Source organism: Halichoeres trimaculatus, unplaced genomic scaffold, assembly GCF_033239565.1.
Source record: "Halichoeres trimaculatus isolate MK-OKI-2021-1 unplaced genomic scaffold, fHalTri1.1 fHalTri1_scaffold_12, whole genome shotgun sequence".
Taxonomy (NCBI): domain Eukaryota; kingdom Metazoa; phylum Chordata; class Actinopteri; order Labriformes; family Labridae; genus Halichoeres; species Halichoeres trimaculatus.
Window position 1 is genome coordinate 10538308 of NW_027437190.1, and position 21559 is coordinate 10559866.

Below are 21559 nucleotides of genomic sequence, written 5' to 3' on the forward strand. Positions count from 1 at the left end.
ATGAGGAGCTCCAACCGAAAGGGTATTCCTTTTTTAGTTGTAAAGACACTATTGACATATGGGGTTGCCATCACTGTCTTTTAGCTGACGGACTATAGAAATAAGTTTGAATTAAAGTCAGCTTTTACCTGGTCTTACAGGTAAAGCCTGACTAATATATAAATTGACTTACACTAAAGATACATCCATGTTTTCCCAAACTTTTTTCTGATGTGCACTGATGTGATTTTTTTGGGGGGCACGGAACAGAAAATGTAGAAAACGATGCAAGAAGCTATTCAGAAATGTTTTCATCTTGCATCCATAAACTGTACGAATCAAAGACATAAACTCCCCAATGACACCCATTGGTTTTTTAAGATTTGGTTTTAAAGTTTTTAAACCTAACCTAAGCTGCTACAGTGTGAACCACTTGTCTGTCAACCCAGGCATGCCCTAAAAATGAATTGTGTGCATATCTGTTAAAATAAATACATGAATAAAGTAAGCCTCAAGTGGACAGACAGGGAACTGCTTTTTTTTTTTTTTTTTTTTTTTTTTTTTTGTTTTGCATTTGGTTATTTATTTTTTTTTACCTTGGATATGCTCAATTGCATATAATATATTGGAGCATGACATCTCAACAGGGATTGGTACTGAATTAGGTACTTTTATAGGTACTGACTGAATTCCGTCTGTAGTAGGGATGGGTACCTTTCACATTTGAAACAATACGGTACCTATCCCCGGTACCTGGCAATCGGTACCAGTACTCAACGGTACCAAGTTTCGGTACTTTTTTGTGTTTATGTGGTAAAAAATATGAATTTGTTTGATAATGAAATATAAAAAAAAATCAATTTAACAAATTTATTCTTTAATATATAACCTTGCAATGCTGTGTTCATGTCCAGCATGGAAAATCACCTACTCTTCCACTCCCTCACAGTCACAAGGATGCATTTAGGTACCTAGACATGGTACCTTTTGGTTTTACATGAATCGATACCCGGTACTTTTGACAGAATTCGGTCGCCATAAAAGTACCTAATTCGGTACCCATCCCTACTCTGTAGTACTGAGTACGAGTTCACGTAAAATCGTCCCATATTTAGTAGACGTGCACAGACCGATCGGTGCAGATTTCCTTAATTTTGGGTTATCGGTGATTGACCCATCCTTACATATGAATCTGATCTTATGTACCTCCAGGAAGGTCTGACAGCCAGACATTGTTGCTTTTTGCTCTGAGACTTAAAACTCAGGACACTTTATTGTTTTTTTAAGTGAAAAAAAATGTATTGCTTCACAGGTATTGTTCAATGATTTTCAATAAAATAAGATTGGAACATTGAAGGTATATACTGTTAGTTGAATAAAATAAAAAATAAAATTCAGAATCAGCCCAAATCAGTACCAGCAGGTCAGGCTTTTTAAAGATCAGTGATTGGTGATCAGCCAAAAAATTGTGATCAGTGCACCCCTAATATTTAGGTACCTAAACGCATCCTGTGAGTGAGTGGAAGAGTAGGTGATTTTCCATGCTGAACATGAACACAGCATTGTAAGTTTATATATTGAAGAACAAATATGTTGAACTGAAAAACTTTGAGTTCTTATTATGATACAATTTGATATTCATTACCACATAAACTCACACAAACGCACCAAAGGTTGGTACCACTGAGTACCGATTGCCAGGTACTGTATCAGGTACCCCAGAATTTCTAAAATACTTTGACTAAATATTTGTAAACCCCCCTGCTCTAAAATCATTATCACTCACAAGAAAATACCTATATATTGCTATTCTTCCAATGACAAGTGACTTTATATTTTCAACTGTGTAACTTCAAGTAAGCAACAATATCCAATTTCTCCATGTGCACATCACTGAGCTGCTTATAGGTCTGTAATATCAGATAATGGTTAAAAATAGTCATAGCCGCTCAGTTTGCAAACTCATCAGGTCAGGTCCTGCCAGGCAACGAGACTGTAGATATGGGAATGCAGCACAGACAACAAGAATGTAAATTCAAATCCACATCCTCTTTGTAATCATAAATAATAGAAAAGCCATCACCCTCCTTCTTGCACCTGTCAATATCACTATGTCTAGGAGGAGACTGCGTTCTTGACATTGCACTTAACCACATGACAGCTTCTCCTTCTTTGCACTATTAGCTGGAGATTGACCTGCTCCCAAAAGGCCAGCAGTTCAGAGGTGGAGTATTGTGAAAGCCCAGGCTGTCACCGGCTCTCAGTGCTTCCACATTTCCCTGCCTCAAACAACACATACACACACACATACACACACAAATATATACTGTCTAAACATACAGGAGCAGCACTGCTTTAGTGAGTCCCATTAGACACTTTAATGAACACCCTTAACCCCCCTAAATCCTCTCTCTTCTGCCCCCCTCCGATCCCAGAGCCAGCCTTGCGGCACACTCCAATGTTAGCGACTCAGCATGTTTTCAGCGCGGTGCGGACGAGCTCTCAATCATCATTAGGGGTTTTGCGGAGTCCTGGGGTCTGGGCAGCTTGCCAGGATGTGTAAAAGTTTCCATGAGGAAAGCCTTGAGTTGCCTTCAGATTTGGTGTCGGATGGAGATCCTCAGGAAGGTTCGAGTGCTTTTTTTGATGCCAGAGGGAGGGAAGGAGGAAAGGAGGGCTCACAACAACTCTGTTTTCAGTTTGAGAAAACAAGCCCAGGAGTTTCAAATGCACAAACCTTGAATTACGGAGGAAACAATCACAAGGAAAACTACCCTACAACACGAGGCAATCAGAGCACATATGTAGAATGTCAGAAATCAGCAGAGGCTGTGTAGCACTTTGTGTTTTTCTTATTTTGGGGGAATAAAGGCCCTCTGTTTGGCGGAGAGGCAGCTGGTAGAAATCTGGGCCTCTGATTAGCACAAGTTCCTCTGCTGTGTGCTGCATTCAGCTGCATTTCATGATATCACCCATCACAGCAGCAGCTAATTAGACAGGACACACGGCAGCAGCCTCACAGGAACACACACCTATAGCTGTAGCCAGTACACATGTTTTATCTACACACACGCGCAAACAGCCTAGACATAGAGGTCCAAGCTTGGGGCATGCAATAAGTAACTATGGCCATATATTCTATGATTAGGACTGATATGTGTGAGATTGGCTTCTTGAGACAAAGGAGGTATGATGTCAGCCACAGTTCAGACATGTGACAAAGCATGCCATCATTCACACGTTTCTTTTTTCGGCCTTGTTAGCAATGCTAACGAGCCAAAATTAAATGCTTCAGGCTGTGTTTTTCATAAATTCTATTCTTGTATACACTGAAGTCATTTGCCTGGTGTGTTTCTCACAGTCATGTCTTGTAAAGTACAGTGGTCTGTGAGTGAGTACCACATGTCTGAAAACTTTGTTTTATGTGAATCCCACTTCGCACTGTTTACAGCCGTGACTCAACAATGCAACAACTCTTCCAGCAATAGATGTTTCATCCTCTCAACTATGCTGATGGGATGTGAATTTCTAGGTTTGAGAAGTGAGACTGAATCAGGTGAGAACCAACGAGGTCCAGATGAAAATGGCTGCTCAAACCGGGACCTGGCAGCAGGCTGGGTTCTTCTCCTTATTGCAGACAGAAGAATAATCGCCTCATGTCTTACACTGTAGTTAGTAAGCTTCTATCACTGCAGAGGGAAGAATTTAGCAGATTACAATGAGAGCTTTTCAATGGCAGCCAAGGGGTTTACATTTCAGGCTCCCTACATACTAACCTAGTTCCTGGCGGTACAGTAGCTCACTGCTGATAAGTTGAGTGATTTCTTGGGGGCTGAGTAAAACCTAGCTCCAGCCGGGGAGACACATTTCCTCAGGTTGATGGGAGCTGGAGGCCTCAGCGTTCAAGCGTAGGAGGCGCTCCACTCTTGGGGAAGATCAAGTGTGCTCCCACAGTCTCCAAATCACTGGCCCCCAATTGCTGGGGAGGAACGCTACTCTGCATGGCTGGCGTTAAATCACTGCTGCCGCGATGAGGTCATCCGCTTGTCTTCCCTCTCTAATGGAGCGCTCAGCTCACTAACGTACGGTGGTAATGCGTGCAGACGGGGAGCGGGACGCCCCGTGAGCCGCCTTCCGATCTTATTTATTTTAGCTTAGGGCTCATTTGAGGGGTTTGGGATTGGGCCTGGCCTGGGAGCAGTAGATGCCTTTGGAGTATGCTGTTACCACCGCACACTTACAAGGACTCCAGGAGCTCACCACAGATGCTTGCACAGACGATAGGTGATGCAAAACGGCAGCACACTGAGGTTTTCCAAGGGGCTGTCTCACTGTCCTTGGTCAATCAATACACATTCCTGTGCGTCCCTAATGTAGCCGTAATCACGAGCTGAATACATTTGGCCACCTGGTTGGAGAAAGATCGGGCCTGCTAAAGTGACAGTGGATGGAGTAGTGGGCAGGAGAAACAAGGTTAAACCATTTCCCCTTAGCACTGCTTTGTATATTTAGTATATCTTTATACCGTTGGCGTAAAAGGATCCCTTTCCAACCTTATTACAAAATACTAAAAGAAGCTACAGTTACACTTAATTCAATCAATGCTGAAATTAAAGCTTCTACAGAGCTATTATTATTAAAAAAAACTCCAAGAAGAACTTTGAATGACAAGTTTTCTTTCAAATTAGATTTCCAGCACATTCTGCACGGCTCAGAGAAAAGACAGGGAAACTACAAAGCTGATATCAGTTTATAGAGACGATAACAGACAGACATACCCCTTGTCTCTGTGTTGTGTTTATGAGCTGAGAACTAATGGGACTCATAAGGGCTGACAGATATGCTGACAACCACATTTCAACTCAATTACAGTTCCACAGCAAACTCCCCAGATCCCCTCATGCCTATCACCCCTCTACTCCCAGGGCTGTTGAGTGAAGTTTGCACACACCTAGACATGAACACAAGCACACATACCCACTGTAGGCAAGCACACACTACATCAGCGAATTGAACAAAAGGTGCACAGGAAGGGAGATATTCTACATGGAGTTGTCTCCCCCCACCTCCCTTAGGATGCTGGGGGATTTTCACATTTCAACCTGGCACCGTGCCATTGATGTGTACTTTGACAATACATCATAACAACAAGTGGAGCCTCTGCTAACACAGATAACAGGTTGGTGACCTAAGAGACATTATGTGTGATGGACACAGGAGGTAATAAGCTCGACCAGATGGTCCCTCGGGTGTGACTGGCATCATTGCCAGAGGGAGACTGGTGACCCCACAGCCTCCCCTGATGACGACAGCCGCGTGGTGTTAACTCCATGGGGAAAGGACGGGAAAACAAAGCCTCTGCCTCCATCCTCTCAGCATCCCTCCCAGAAATATGGGGGGAAAATGGTTCTGTTCAGGAAACCCCTACCCATTGTTTTGCTTCCTTCATTAGTCCTTGTGTCAACAGTTTGGTTGGCTACGCGTGTGCCACTGTTTTTGTTCTGCTGAACCCCCGGCTGACCTCGGCGCTCTGATGTTTTGACAGATTGTTTCAAAAACCCATCAAGGCATTTTACTGTTTTTAAGTGAAGCAGCCAATTGGACAACAGGAGCTGGCTGGTATGTTACAATGAAAAGCAAATAAATGTGCTGAGTCTAAATTTATACGAATGTGACGTAGATCTGCTGCCACAGTTCCATCAGGAAATACTGAGAGGTGCAGCAGGGTGCGGCCATGTGTGGGGCTTTGCAGATAAGGAAAAAGGTGTCCAAAAATGTAATGTGCTATTAAAAAACAACTGCTTTGGGCTTGAACAAAGAGCTCATTAATAGAAGTTGTCATCCAGGAAAGCCAAAAAGCCTCCATTGTTTGAATGATTAGCAAATAGAGACTTGCCAAGAGTATAGGTACACCTTGTTTTCACTACTCACCGTCATCTAGGTACATCTGGTCCAGTTCCTGGGGCTCCTGTTTGACAGTGACGGCCATTGAAGGGGGACTGGCATCTTCTGGTAACAGGCTTGGTGAGCTGGCTGCTGCCTGGGCCTGACTGGGGCTGTAGGCCTGAACGAATGGGCTCTCCGCTGATGCCCCGGGAGTTGATGGATGGGATACTGGGGATGACGAGGGACTGCTGTTGGCATAGATTGGATGGTAACCATGAGGCCCTGGACTGTTGAGGTGGTTGGGGCTGCCATGGGAATGGAGCATACCAAGGGACGTGTTGTGGTCTGGTGATGCTGAGTGGCCAAGGCTTGGACAGCCAGGGGTGTCTTGGATTGGGGGTACCACAGAGCCTGGTGGTGCGGCGTGGGTCGGGCTGTTGGGGAGGCACTTGGTGTACACCACAGGGGACAGGTCATGCAGGGTTGGACTGGAGCTGGGAGATGGTGATGGCATGGCAGCATGGCGGGGCGGGCAGGGAGGGTAGCCACCAACCAAGCAGGCATCAGGATCAGCAACAGGCATTATTGGAGTAAGCCTGGGCTGGCTGTAATAGGGCTTTGAATGCATTGGCAGTCTTGCAGTCCCCAGAGAATCATATTCATCATTGGGTTCTGTCTTTATTATCGGCACTGGGGGAAAAGTAGAAAGAAAGGTGCAGATATTAAAAAACGTGCAGGGACTCCACGTGGCTCAATAAGTGCACGAGTCAGGCTGAGTAAAGTAGTGAGCAGGCATAATTGTGGCAGTGATACCCTCCATAATCCAAACAAACAACCACCAGTGGATTTGGGCACTGTGTCAACTTGGCTGAGCTCTCTAACAGAAAAACCCTCAGGCCTCCCACCCCTCTTTACCACACCATGAAAAAAGCGAAAGAATAGGGGGGAAAGAAAAATGGATGAGTCATCAGTGTGGAAAGCCACAGCTGGCTCTAATAATGAATAAGACCTATTTTCTTTGGACTATCCTCCAGCTCTGATATGCAATAAAAGACTACTTTAAAGTGCTGGGCTGCTGCTGTTGCTGCTGCTTCTGCTCAAGGACCCCGAGGTTTCCTCCACGCTGCAGAAATAATTGTTTCTCTCAGGACCAAAAGATAGTGGGGAGAGTGAAAAAAGGAGATGATTTGATTTTGATTAGGCCGCCTGAGCTCCTTAAGAGGCTGAAGAGCTGCTCCTGTGGTTTCAGAAGCTTCAGGCCTCGGCTAATGCAGGAGAGTGCTGTGACCCCACTTGATCATCTTGCTCCTCTTCCAGTTGCTAATTCAGGGCAGACTGTCTGCGCTGTTTCCTGATTAGCCCTGACTGACAGGTATCATTTGCTTTCTGTTCACTGTCATGAGTAGTCAATAAAAGTTTGCTTCAAGTGAAATTTTCAAGAAAGAACAACCTGACCCAGGCTGAGCAATGGAGATGGGGGTTCATGTCCAAAAACGCACTTTTCAGCTTTTATGAAAGTACACATGCACTGAGTGTGCCAGCGCCAAACTAATAAGGCAGTGTTAAGACACCCAGATGCACAGCAAAGGCTTCTGAGTCACAATGGGCTCACTGTTTCTATTTCTACACATTGTTAAAATGTGTTAATGGGTGTGGTGAGTGTTTGATGCCAACCATTAAGAGGTTTTGGCTAAACTTACCCCAAGTGACATTTACCCAAAGGCAGGCACATGTCAATATGAACAAGATGTCTGTCTCAATGGTATGTTTACTTTGAGATTTAATTGAAGAAAAAGCTGTATATCAAATGCTCAAAGCAATGGTGTGTCATATGAAACACAGACTGCTCTCAGTGTGTTTTTATTTTTGCGGGTACATTCGAAAGGGACACAAATGCCTCTGGAGTGCCGAGCTACGATGCAGCCACAGCGCAGAGAAGGGAGCAAATTTACGTCAACCCCGTCTGCTTTCAGAGCCCAGGGACCAGACCTGGTGTCTGGGGAAGCGTCATAAGTCGAGTCCCATGATTCACAGGCCTTTCTTCACAGCCAGGGGAACAACATGTAGGGCACATGGTGCGCACACAACATCCACAGTCATCTCCCTCAGTGAGTCTCTTCTTCCTCCCTGCCTTCTTAATGTGAATGGATGGCTCAGTGTGATGGGACCAGCATTATCATGTGGACATGACACAAACAAGTTTGATCATTTTATTATCAACAGCTGCCTTGTTAATGATGAGACATACTATGACCTTTTGCTGGCCAAAATCAAGTTCAAACGTCCCAACCTTGAATTATGCTTAGCCTTAACAGATCCTTAAAGGATATCACTACTTAATATGTGTTTAAGAATTACCAAGGCAGCTATGTAAGAGGCAGCAAAAGGATACGGCTTTGAGACTTTAACTCAGCAGTCTAAAGGAATTCAAAGAAGAGACATTTTACCACACTGATCTTTACCATTTGTGGCTGTCTCTGGATGTCCCTCCTGAGAGTTCAACAAATCTTATGTTACAAGTCACAAAATGTTCCTTTCTCCAACAAGCCAACATGGAAACTTAATTTAGGAATAGAGAATGAATCAGCAGAAGCTCAGCAGTGATGGGACACTGTTGTGCTTTGTAGCCACACTTTGTAATCAAGTTGGAAGGGACATGTGTGCTTTCCTGAGCCCTTTTTCTTGTCCTCTGGCTTTGAGTAAGGCTGGTAAAAGAAAACCCAGCAATGATGGACGGATAGTCTTTCTTAAAAGTCAACACCAAATTTTGGCGATTCACTCTCCGCTGCTACAGATAGAAACAGTGGAATCCCTCGAGCTTAATCCTACTGTGCATCTCCTTTCCAATCTGCATATGCAGTGAGAAAACAGATTCACTAGGCGAGTCCCAAATCCAGCTGGCTTTTATTTCCTCCCAACCTGTGGGTTACGGCCCACAGACACTTGATGTTCTGCATATGGTTTTCTCTCTATCCCTGGCAGTTTCCCCTCTGTCTGCTTGTATTAAACTGATCAGACCTGATCCGAGCATTTCATTGAGCAATTGTTTCCTCTGAGTACAACAGGAATCAAGACATAGATGTGCGCTGGATCCGTATCAACATCTTTCATTAGAAAAGGCGAGCAAATAAGCAGATATAAAATTATACTCAACTAGCAACCATGAACTGGATGTGAAAACGTTTCTGGCTAACAATTCAAAGCCTGTTGGCTTGGATGTGATGTTAGCATGGTGCAATGGTGAAATCAGAGATTTTCTTGCTGTAGGAATGCTTAAGTCATCTTCTTCTAACAGCATGAATCTGCAGTGACCTTTAAGATTGAGCAGGTGGTGGTTCATTAACTCAAAGGTACCTGGTGCACCATGTCCCACTGTGTAGACAATCTGGTCACCCAGTATACTGTTGAGCTGCCTAAACCCACAGCTGAAGACACGACAGAAACAGCTCAGTCTTTGTCCAGTATTTGGGGAAAAAAAGTGACTGTTCAAATATTTAGAAAAAAAAGAACAATGTGTGGTTCGTCAACTTTTCCTATATGTGTCAGAGAACATGTTTCTGACTCTCCTCTCTTCAAATCCAACCACAAACCAATGCAGCGGGGGGAGCAGGCAGCCGTTTGCGTTAAGAATAGAACTTGATATTACTGAGGAATCTCCAAACGGCCTGTAAAAATAAAGGGGTTCCGAGAAGTTCTTCGTTCTAGCTTCGGTCATTGCCAGCACTTCTTTTGGCAATTGTTGTTTCATGTGGTTGGCAAAAACTGTTTCTTATTTGCAGAGCAACACGTCACATCCCCTCTCACGCAAGAATGACTTGGAAAAGGGAGACTCACTCCAGGAGCCAGACATGGACATTTGTTCTGTACGTACATCTCAACATCCCAGACAAGCACTTAGGCTTGACAAGTAAACCACAAATGCTGCTGATGGTATATCTCAACATCAGTTATACGCCTAATCCAATGGCCAGACAGCCTCACTTTACATTCAGTAACTAATGAACCAAAACATTGACATTACTGGCTCATATATGTCTCCTTTTAATGTGGTTATTGTCTAAAAAGAAACTTCAGCATTACCAGAAAGCTTATTATTGAACTTGACTGTTAGTTGCTTGATCTGTAATTCCCTACAAACTGTATTAGAGCGACAGTGACTCTGATCCCCTCGATATTGGTTTGGCCACCCAAGGTGTTACTCATAGACTGTATACAGAGTGGACAGCCTGGCTCTACTATTTACCATTGCAAGGTTTTTAAGCCAAAATACCCCCCTCACTGGCGCAGCCATTGGCAGCAATTGCAGCCAGAGTTTGTGAAGTAGAGACTTTGAGAGATTCTGGGAGAATCTGAGTGGAACCAAGTGACAAAAATTATATAGATCTTTTTTCTTTGGAGAGTCTTATCACTTCTTGACTCCACTCCTATTTTACGATCCCCGAAAAAAACACACACAAGAACAGCAGCTGTCATTAATCTTGTATAACTACTGAAAAAGAAACTTTTCAGAAAAAAGAGGACTTGAATACAAGGCGGTCAAATGATATCCTTAAATCACCTCAACAATTGGATGTGAGAAACATTTCTACAAGGTGTATTGATTTTTTAAAGCTTGACCCACAGTCCATCTGAAATGACTAGACAGACAGATTTTTTGACCTATACTGCAGCCAGCCACCAGGGGGAGCTTCTTTGTGGCATCCTCACGTTGAGCCCAGCAAAATGACGTCCATTTTCCTTATATTCTGTGGTGTTGCTTCAAGATCTTAAGCTGTGACTGGCTGTTTGCCCTCTCAGAGGTGGGACTTAAATCGAGATAAACAGTGCCCACTGTTTGAATGGGCTGATTAGCTGGTTAGCACAGGTCTATTGATTTGCTCATTTCAGATTCTTTGACATACTTTTTTCAACTAATTTTTACCAGGGACTGCATTATTGTGATAAATAAAACTACTGGAAATAAAACTAAGCTGTGCTTGTGTGTGTATACACTTACTCTAACCTTTCTCTCAATTCCCCTAATGCTCCCCCATGCATAACATGTTGGACACAGGACATTGCTTGGGAAATTCAAAATCCATCAACTTGCCTCCATGCAAATGTTTCACTATAATTACTTGTTGGGTAGTTGGGTAGCAGACATGATTTTGTTTCGTGTTGCTTTGAACTTATTCAGGTCTAAAATTGACATTGGTGATTGGGCCCAACAGGTGCCAAGTGCACTTTCATCAGTGTCAAAGAACAACAGGTCACATGACCTGAATGGAAAATAAAGGTGGTTTTCGTGAGCATCTGTGTCCCAGAGAGTGTTTGCTTCATCCTTCCGCTGTTTCAAACAAGTGGGGTTATTTTAGGGCCTGGGTTTGCCGTTTATAGACGAGCAGACACCAGAGTGTGAAAGAAATGTTCTCTCTAAACAACGTCAGTGACCACAACTGTGCTTGAAGTGGCACAGCAGGCCGGAAGAGTCTTTTCATACAAGCAAGCAAAAAAGTGTTGACAACAGTGTGTGTGCACGCCTGTGAATGTGTGTGTGTAAATGTGTGTGTGTGTGGGTGTTCTCTTCCCCAGCCCACCCTGAGTACCTGGCCACAGTGTTAGTTGTTTCTCTCTGTGTTGACACACACACACACACACACACACACACACACACACACACACACACACACACACACACTGAAACCCTCAAAAGCAAACAGCCTTGGAAGGATTTCCTCATTCTCTGTTGCTCTGTTGAAACCATGAATGTATAACAGTCATCATTACCTCTGAGGGTCTGTTTACACTGATAATATTCTTTACACTGTTTTCTGGATGAAACAGTAACAGCTTATTAGTTTAATAACAGCTAACATTTCGAAAATGAAAAAAAGAGGTGACTGCAATAACAAATGCATTTTTATTGGCCTTTAGAGAAATTGAACTCAGACTCTGCAAATGCCCATCAGGCTACAATTCAAACAACAGCTGTTCTGTTTGCTACAATAATTGCAATTCCGCTGGCTGTAAAGTTAATCTAACAGGAAATAAATGGCGACACCCATGTATCTTCGCTGACACAACTATAACAAAAGCTCAGTTTAGCCTCTGCTTTCCAAAGACGCTGCTTTAATGAGCGTCTTTGTACACGTGACAAATCTCAGAATAGAACCCAAAGCCTTGTGATTCTTCATCTCTTTGGGTATAACACTTGTGAGTTAATTTTTCTCCTTTGAGGAGACATGGGCCCTGCTTGTGTGGTCCGTGCTGTACTTGTGGTCTACTTGGCAGAGAAAGAGAGAACACAACGAGTCATCTTTTAATTAGAGTTGTGTTTATGCTCAGGGAAATGACTTAGAGATGCAAAGCACATCTCTTTCTCCCTTACTCCCTCCCTCCATCTTTTCTCTTTAAACGTGCAGTATATGAAATGGATATGCTTTATATGGCCTTAGTTTGTCAGCCCCACTGCTGGTCCAGTTACCCATAATGCACTCCTTCATCATATAATCAAGCATCTCTAAATAGGGGCCCCTGCCCTGCTCTACTTTCTCTCAGAGCCTCATCCAAAATCCTAATCACTTATCTCCTGCGGCCATAAATACATCTGATGATAATCTAAATGTCACATCTTGTTAACAGCTATGGACTCAAAACACAAAGTATGCTATCCCAGCACATTAAACCCATTAGGCACTGATCAATGAAAACAAGATACCATTGTTTGGATCTAATGGATCTCACTGGTCATCATGAGGGGGAATGGGTGGTTGCTGGTTAGAATCCCTAAAGTGGCTTGACAGTGTCTGCAGTTAGAGCATCACTGAAGCGTCTGTAAGAATTGTCCAGGTGCCAGAAAAATAGGTCTGGTGAATAACTGTTTTGCCAGAGGAAACATGCACCGTCAACTTCCTCTGTCTGAATAAAGATAAAAATAAAGTCCTGGAGTCAGGTGGTTGAAAGTGATACCAAAGCTGATATTTCGCCTGCACCCATTGTGAAAAGTCAATACCTCGCAATCTAATTTTGAGGCTGAACTCTTCTTTAAACTCTCAGTCGTACATTCTTCAGATTCCAGTGTGAAAGCCGTCTCTAAACACAGAGGCCAAGGACACATGATAAACACACATCAGAGTGAGGTATTCCTAAGTTTTCAGGTTGTTACATGACTGACAGGGTAAACCTCTGCCTGATAGACGCATTAAGGTGCTCTAAGTGCACGTGCAGCGCTGTGTGTTTGTGCATTCACAGTGTGTGGGTGAAGCAGGGCAGCATTGTGTGGGTGGGGGTGTGAAAGTCAGGTCGCCGGGGGATTGACTTTTCTTCATCAACAGCGCTCGGAGGCACTGTCACTCAGCAGGTACACCTCATCGCTGGGGAACGCGGTCTCACTATAGAATAAACACACCTCACATCTTCTGCTCAGGCTTACGGGTGGTGGCCAAGTGGTGCCAGGCGTAAAAATGTCAAAAGCACTAACCAAGAACTATTCCAAATCTCACATGGCATGTTGACAGCTGTGATAAGATTTAGTCCATGCATGTCAAGACCAGGAGAAATACTCTACATCATGTTGAAAAGTGTGCAGCATATAAAAAGTTTCTAAACATTTTAAAAGAAGTTGTTGATTACCATTAGGAGGCAGGAAAGTGAAGCGCTGGTACTGGCTCCTCTTCCTCTTGCCATTGCAGACGTAGAAGTTCACTTGCACAGGACTGGATATTCTCTGGTTCCTGTAAGGTGGGATCTCCACCACGAGGGAACTCTAAAGCAAATAAAAGAAACAAAGAGTTAGGTATTTCACCTAAATGAGATAAGACAGCTCCTATTCTAATCAGAAGTAGGGATGGGTACCGGATTAGGTACTTTTATAGGTACTGACCAAATTCTGTCAAAAGTACCGAGTACCGATTCACGTAAAATCAAAAGGTACCATGTGTAGGTACCTAAATGCATCCTTGTGACTGTGGGGCAGTGGAAGAGTAGGAAATTTTCCATGCTGGACATGAACACAGCACTGCAAGTTTATATAATGAAATTGAATGTGTTAAATTGAAAAAACTGTATTTCTAAAAAAAGGTGTTTTTTTTCTACATAAACACAAAAAAGTACCGAACATTGGTACCATCGAGTACCGGTACCGATTGCCAGGTACCAGGTATCGGTACGGTATCATTTCAAATGTGAAAGGTACCCATCCCTAATCAGAAGTGGCACTTCTTTGCCCCCCTGGCTTTGTGTGCACGTTCAGTCACAATTTAATCAACACCTGTGTTTATTTTGCAGCTGTTGTGTATATACAGTTCTGTTTTGCTCGAGGCTGGGATGGGACCTGGTCTAAATGAGCTTGTCTGGACTGTGTAGACGCTTGAGTAGAACCCTTGAGGTTGGTCCAGTGCCTGTGTTTGTCTCTGAGGAGAACCCCAGGGCATCAGCTCTGTCCCTTTACAGCAGACGAGGTAGCCAGCTTATTTGTTTGCACAGCCATGCATCCCAGCGGAGCAGCTCGCATGTCCCCCTCAGGCTAGACCCAGGCAAGTATGGACTGCTGTGAACTTTTGACTGCCTCTTCTACGACAGGGGGAACTTGTAGAGGATTTGTCTGCGTGTTGGTGTCTAATTCATGGGGCCCTGAGCAGACCACAGAGGGGCATTTTGACAGGAAGCAGGTTTTCGTAGCTCATCCCTGTGAGCAGTGAGGTGTAGGGTTGAAGGTGAGGGGTCTGCATCCTCAGCCTGGGTCTGCACTCCAGATGACAACAAATAAAGTATGCAGGTGGCTGACTGAGTGTGTATTAAGTGTGTGTGTGCACATGGCTTTCCCTTTCTACCCTGGCCAGTGAAAGTGAGCGTGCTCTGGACGGCAATAAAAACACAGTCGGGACGGCAGGCAGGGTGGAGCAAGTTAAGGTAGTCTGGAGGCAGCTGACATAAGAGGAAGGCCAGTGCTCTCACACCATCCTCTGAACTCGTTTGTTGGATCTACAAATAAACACGCTGCTTTATTTGTCTTTCATCAACCTCGCCCCCGCACACCACCTTGCATTACCTGCTAATTTTTCCAGCATATGGGACATCAGGCAATGCACATCAGCCAGCCCTACAGACCAATTAGACACAGGAGTCCGTTTTTACCCTCCTGATGCAACAAAGTCATTTACCTGAATGAAATAACAGCAGCAACCAGGAGAGACAAAACAGCCTCGAGTCAGAGTATTTAGATTATCGTGGTTTATTTAAGCTGTGTACAAGTGTTGATTGTCTCGGTTAGTTTCCTGATGAAAGGCAGCAGCAATTCGAAACATACAGTCATCACGCAAAAGCAAACAGGTTTTTGGAGATTCTTTACTCTCTTCAAACTTAATGAACCTCAGTGAAATCTTAATTAACTCCAGAGCACAACCAGCTCTCTGTGACACGCAGAACAACATTTGCTTCATTCCCTCTCTAGACGATTCCCTTTCCCCTGATTTTATATTAACAATCTGAATGTGTGAGTCGACGTCAGTTAAATGAGCACACTGGTTTATTTTCTCATTACGGCTCTCATGAAAAGCAGCAGGTAAGAGGACGGCTGTAATCCGCTCTTGGCTGCGGGAGCTCGGCACAGACGAGGTGTTTAAGTCCAATTCACCGCACCACAACACTTCACTGTGAACTAAACGTCTGGCTATGCTTGGAGGGCTGTGTTTGGGCGAGAGTGTGTGTGTGTGTGTCTATATGCTGTGTTTATGCTCCACTTTTGGTATTGGTGTGTGTGTCTTTGTGTGTGTTTCAGGTGCAAAAACAATATGACAGCTGCTGTTTACTCTCTGAGATTTCATGAAAATTCCATTCAGGATTGCATGGCCTAATCATCTTTAAGCAACCCCTTAGCAAAGGTTACATCATACAAGGGGCAGATGAGGAGGAAACAAAAGAGGCAAAGTGTCAGGGGGAGATGGGACTGGAGACAGTAGGAACATTTCAGTTATGTCTGTGAGGTGCACTTACTGATTTGACGGAGTCCTTGTCAACCTTAGCTTCTGTTTCCCACAGGTGATGCCCATCTAATGACAGAAGAATAAAAACTTCAGTAAAACTGATTAACATGATCACATGATGGATATCTAATGGCTCTACATATCAGTGAAGAAGATAGTGTTGTAGAAGTAATTCATTTACAAAAAAAATAGTTTAACACTGTATCAAATCTGTTGTTTATTTTGGCTACTTCAGTCGTTTTCTTCATTGGCGCCCACTGCCATTCAGCGTTATTTGGCATTTTAAGCTACTGATTCTTTGATATATCTTGCAGATCATTGTTTATTTCCACATGAGCAGATGCTTATCTATTGAGGCCCTTTGCTTTAATCTGTAAAAAAAAACGTTTGTCTTCTCAATGGCAGAAATGTTTGAAATCAACTTTTCAGGTGGTGTTGCAACCAAGTAATAGGTTGCTAGGCGCTGCCCTGTTGGCTATGGCTGCCTTTTGCGGCTGCTCTCTCTTCTATGTCCGTTTCTTGTAATTTTTTTGTCTCTTTTTCGTAATCTTTGTATTTTTAGAGGATCATTACTTTGTATGGCTCATTTTTTGGTCATGGACACCAAACTTATTGTGGCTTCAGTGATATTTTTACTACTTTTTCTCCTGTGTTTGTCCGGACCTTTTTGCACTTTCTACACACTTTCTTACTTTTGTTTTCTTGATTGCTGCTGTGACTTCAGTTTTGTTGTACTTGTTGTAATGACAATAAAGTTCTATTCTATTCTATTCTATTCTATTCTATTCTATTCTATTCTATTCTAAGTAGCTGTGCCAAGTAAAAGAGTGCAATTCTTCAGATGTCCACCTGAGGCCAGCTCCAAAGACTTTGGAATCCCCATTCACACCCATATTTAAATACCCATTTTTACTGCAGATTTACATGTCATGTTCAGTGGCTCAAAATGCTGGTAGGGTCTGAAAAACAAAAAAAAAAAAACAAAAACAAAAAAACAAAAAAACAAACAAACAAACAATATAAATATATATATATATATATATATATATATATATATATATATATATATATATATATATATATATATATATATATATATATATATATATATATATATATATATATTTAAAGTTTGTGGTATTTGATAATATTACAGGTAAGAGTTCTGTTGTGGCTAATTTAATGGAAAGGACTGAAAAAGGCAGTGGCTCAGGTCAAACGCCCACCTCAGCCTTATACACATACTGTTTGACTTTACTGACACTAATACAGTACATAGTTACACCAGACTGCTTGTGAATTTATATTCTTTGCACAAATTATGCAGCATGTTTCTCTTGGTCGTACTTAAAACTGTTATTTTAAACAAATACTGTTTATTAATTGGTCCACATAACTGAGAAAATCCCATCTTTAAGATATTTAGTTTACAATGAAGGAACAGTGAAAGAAGAAAGGGTGAAGAAATGCTGTTTCTTTGTGAGTTGTTTCCAGATAATTTGTGCCACCTTGCATTAGTCACTGTTGCAGATGGACCAAACCCCACTAAAAAGAAAATCTGGATCCGCCCCTGTGCGCTAATAAAAGAAATTTAACTTAAAATATTTTTTTATCCAGAGAAAAGAATTGACCAGCTATCAACATATTTTTTTGTGTTACAGTTAATTAAAACTCCAAAATACTGTCATAGAATAACATTTGACATTGCTGGATAGAGTACTGGCTTATGAGTGACAATAAATCAGAAACACATGCTTTTTAAAACCTCTCGGATCAAGTTATAAGTTTTAGAATTTCAGGCATTTTTTGGATATTCTGTATGTGAAAGGACTTGAACTAAATCTAGAAATACATAAATAAGAAAGGGACTTTTTATCTGTTGGGAAAGTGTTTTTCAGTTACTTTGGGACATTTCACAGAGTTCTTAAAAACACAAAGAACAGTTAAAAGGAACTTTGGATTTGTCATGGTTTTGTCTTTCCTTGGAATCCTTGACTGCATACTATATTTTCAGATTTTCTATTCTTATCTCTGCTGTGTGAAAACACAAAAAGCAGCACTTTTTGTTTGTTCTCTTTCCTTCTCATCTCCATCTCGCTGTGGTGAGGAGGTTTCCTTGGCTGCCCTGCAATAAAAGGCCTGTGAGCTGCTGCAGCTGTTGGGAGTCTGCAGAAGCTCAGCTCACATTCTTCGGGTTTTCTCTGTGATTTCATGCCACACCTTAACTAACAGACGCTCTGGGCTCTGCTACGGCAATCAGCAGCGACCACTGTGCCATTATTTTCTCCTTTTTTTTTCAGAACAGATGACTCATTAAGGCTGTCAGAAATAGACGTGACACAGAACAGCCTTTGTGTCAGTGGCACACCACGTGAGGCACTAGCATGGGCACTGTGGCACAGCTACTGTGCGCTAGAAGGGGTGAGGAGCAGCTGCGTCTTTATGGAGACAGCAATATGGTCGTTGCTGAATCGCTGCGCTTTTCTTCTGGGACAGGAAGCCATCAGATAAGATAATCAGAGTCAGTTTCCAAATAACTGATAACAGAAGTCCCTGCAGCTCTGGAGGCATTATGTTTTTCCCATCATGTAGACAGTTAAAGAATAAAGGATCCCAGTAACGGCTGGCTTATTATTGGTGAGCTGTGGAAGTGGGGGCGGGCGGTCAGCTTTATTATTCAGGGAGTGAACATCAGTAGATATCTCTTTCCAAAATGGCCATATTAAAACTCAGGAAAGGAGAAAAACAGAAGAGGGCAGATCAGATAAGGGTGCTCTATGTGAACTGAGGGAAATAAGAGTTGCATATGGAGAAGTGTACACTGCTGTTATGGAGATAATGCGGAAGACAGAGAAAAGAGCATGAATCTTTGAAGTTGACTGTGAGGCAGAGCAGTGAAACGGAGTGTAAGGCAGGGGATTGAGATGAAGTGGCACAAACTGTGCAGTGAAGTGGCAAAGAGCAAAGAAGGACAGTGGAAGTGAGCAGAGGCAGGGAGAAGGTCAGAGAAAGAGACAAACAAAGATGAGCGTTCCTCATGTTACGTCTGGGGAACCAAGAGGGAATCTCGACCGCCTCCGCACTGGGAGACTCTCCAAGAGGGAAACCTTAGACTAAAACGTCAACCCCAGCCTCCTTTAGTAAACAAGATTTCAAGCTTTTCTTCCTTTCTTGCTCCATTCCTTCTTCCTGATTTTTTCTCTGTCACCTTTTATACCTCCAAGCTATCTCATTCCTTCAAACTGCTCAGTCACAGCTTCATCAGACTTTGCAAATTTGAAAACTGAGACTCTTTGGATGGGGCCACATGTGGCACACGTCAAGTCAGAGAGTGCTACAAAGCTGATAACCACAGAACTTTCCACTCACTCTTTCTTCCCTGCAACATCTGCAAAAAGCTTCTGTTCCCGACAACACCTCCTCCTTAATGCGGCTTCCACCCACGCGCAATGCACACACGCAGATGCAAACACATGTAGGCACACTATCCTCTACCTTTGTACAGGCCTTCAGCTTGAACGGTGAAAGAGAAAGAGGAAGGCACAAACAATGGGTGGTGTAGGGCCTGTGTCTGCAGAAACATCTGTAGGAGCCAGACACAAAGACACAAATGGACATGTTCAACCAGACAGAAAAGTAGACACACTTTTTCTTAGGCTTGTCCTCGAAGGTAAATCAACCATCTGTCTGCTGGGCTGCATGACTCACTTGTGCAAATGAGTTCCACAAAAGACTAATACCAACATTCATCAGGCAATTAGAGCAAATGTAGGGTGAGGCTTCGAAGAGTCATCTTTTCTACAATGCTTGACAACATTCTGCATAATGAAGAGGATGAAGACAACACAGCAACAGTGTTGATGCTACACTATCTTACACTTCTTCTGATTTTTCTTTTTATTTGTTTGTGTAAAAAAGGAAGTGGTAGAGGCTATTTTTAATGGCAGTTGATGCAAACAGCCTCTAAAGGCACCAGCTATACTATACTTCTAAGCTTATCATACCTGGGGTTTTATGTCTGAAACACTCTTGTAAAGTATGAAGCCCTGAACTCTTGGGAAATGGCATCTTTGTCCTCAGATTGACATCACAGGTTTGACTATCCTATCTAACAGCCCTTGATGATTTTTCCTTTCATAAAATGTTGTGTGTTGCACATCTTCCAGTGACCAAACAGCGTTCACTGTAGTAATCCTCAGAATGGAAAATATAATTCACATGTCTAATTGCAGAAGTTGTTGTATGAAAGAACCCAGATGCATTTTGTCAGAATGTCTGTATTTTACAAAATATTTTCCTACAGTGATTTAGTCCCTTTCCTGTTTACATATTACAAGTGTATGCTCTGTTTCAGTGGCTCTCTGCTGCTCCTGCCTTAAGCGACAATACTTTGGTAATTTTACACACAATTTCACAGAAGAGACAACGTCTTTGAATAGGGAGGAAGGCCAAAAGGCCTGAGGGGTTCCCCTTTGACTGATCCAAGAGATGCAGCTGCTTTCCACTCTAAAGCACCTGACCTCTGCCAATCTGAGGACTGGTGAAATTGGAGAAAGGTGGATCCACTTCAGACCAAGAAGCTTCTGTATAACTTATGACCTGACAGTGAATTTGCGATGGTTTTACAGCCAGGAAGTGAGTTATTCTTGGTGTATTACAGGGAAAGCATGAGCTGAGCTGACCCGTGGGTGCAGGGCTGAGGAGAATGCTGGCCAGAGGAGTCTGGTTTTATCCTTTTATCAGGACTCCAGCTGTGTGGCACTGAGTCTGAAAATGATCTAAAGAGTGAGAGGAATGGCTGGAACATCATCCAGACTTTTACAATTGTACAGTATTTATGCTCTTAGGGTAGACATCAAGGTCCGGTGCTCTGCATGGTGTGCTGCCCTGCACAGAGGGTAGAAGTGAGACTTGACAAAGCTTTAAAGTGGATGCATGAAGAGATGTGCAGATAAAGAGGTCGTTTAACTATTTGAACCATACTCTAACAGTTTAGGGTTGAATGAGACCTGTTCACAGAACTTCCAACCAGGGCAGATTCGTATTTGTGGGTGGGCATGCCTTAAGACCTGCCTGTGAATGGGCCATGGAAAACATTGTCTGATCTAAACCACTTACACACTGATGATGCCCTGTTCAGACAAGTCAGAGAGAGGGTGGAGGCCACAGGACATCTCCACATCTTTCTGTTTGTGAACACTGATATGATTCAACTCACTCGTTTGATGCTTGGAAGTGCCCAAAGCAAAATAACTCCAAAATGGCATTCTTGCCTGATGCTAATGCGTCTTCACATTCAAGAAGAAATCAACACATCAGCTTTTAGCTCTGTGGAAAATAAGCTTCATCTCCTAACAGGACAGGATTGGTTTTACAGACAGGCACAGCTCAAGCTAGGCTCTTAAAGACCGACAATAAAAAATGATTTGTCTCATTTTCTTGGGGGAAAAAACACATCAATTTCCTATAAATAGGCCCTCAAAAATGGTGAATGCGTGGATGGAGATTATATTTTAATGTTAAAGAGATCCTCACTGGGGCTGCAACTAATATACTTTAAGATTGATTTGGCCTCATTATACTATCATTATCAGACAGGATGGTGTTAGTCATACCTGTCTAGTCTCTTTGCTGACACAAGGGTGGAGGTTTACCTCAATCTGCCATAGTTCCAAATCTTTGAGCCAAGATTATGCAGGTTACTCTAGACTAAAGACAAAGGGCAGTCTAGA

At 42.8% G+C, this 21559-nt stretch overlaps 1 protein-coding gene across 2 annotated transcripts in view; it reads right to left on the reverse strand.

Moving 5' to 3' along the window:
* Window positions 1-21559, reverse strand: part of LOC141800183 (nuclear factor of activated T-cells, cytoplasmic 1-like) — a 64857-nt gene that overhangs the window by 17907 nt on the left and 25391 nt on the right. The window contains exons 7-9 of one of the 2 annotated variants that reach the window (XM_074682588.1): window positions 15838-15893; window positions 13477-13609; window positions 5911-6555 (exon numbers count right to left, since the gene is read on the reverse strand). In XM_074682588.1, coding sequence (XP_074538689.1) covers window positions 5911-6555; window positions 13477-13609; window positions 15838-15893 — 834 coding nt within the window. The remainder of the gene's footprint in view (window positions 1-5910; window positions 6556-13476; window positions 13610-15837; window positions 15894-21559) is intronic. The other variant, XM_074682590.1, reaches the window with a different exon arrangement.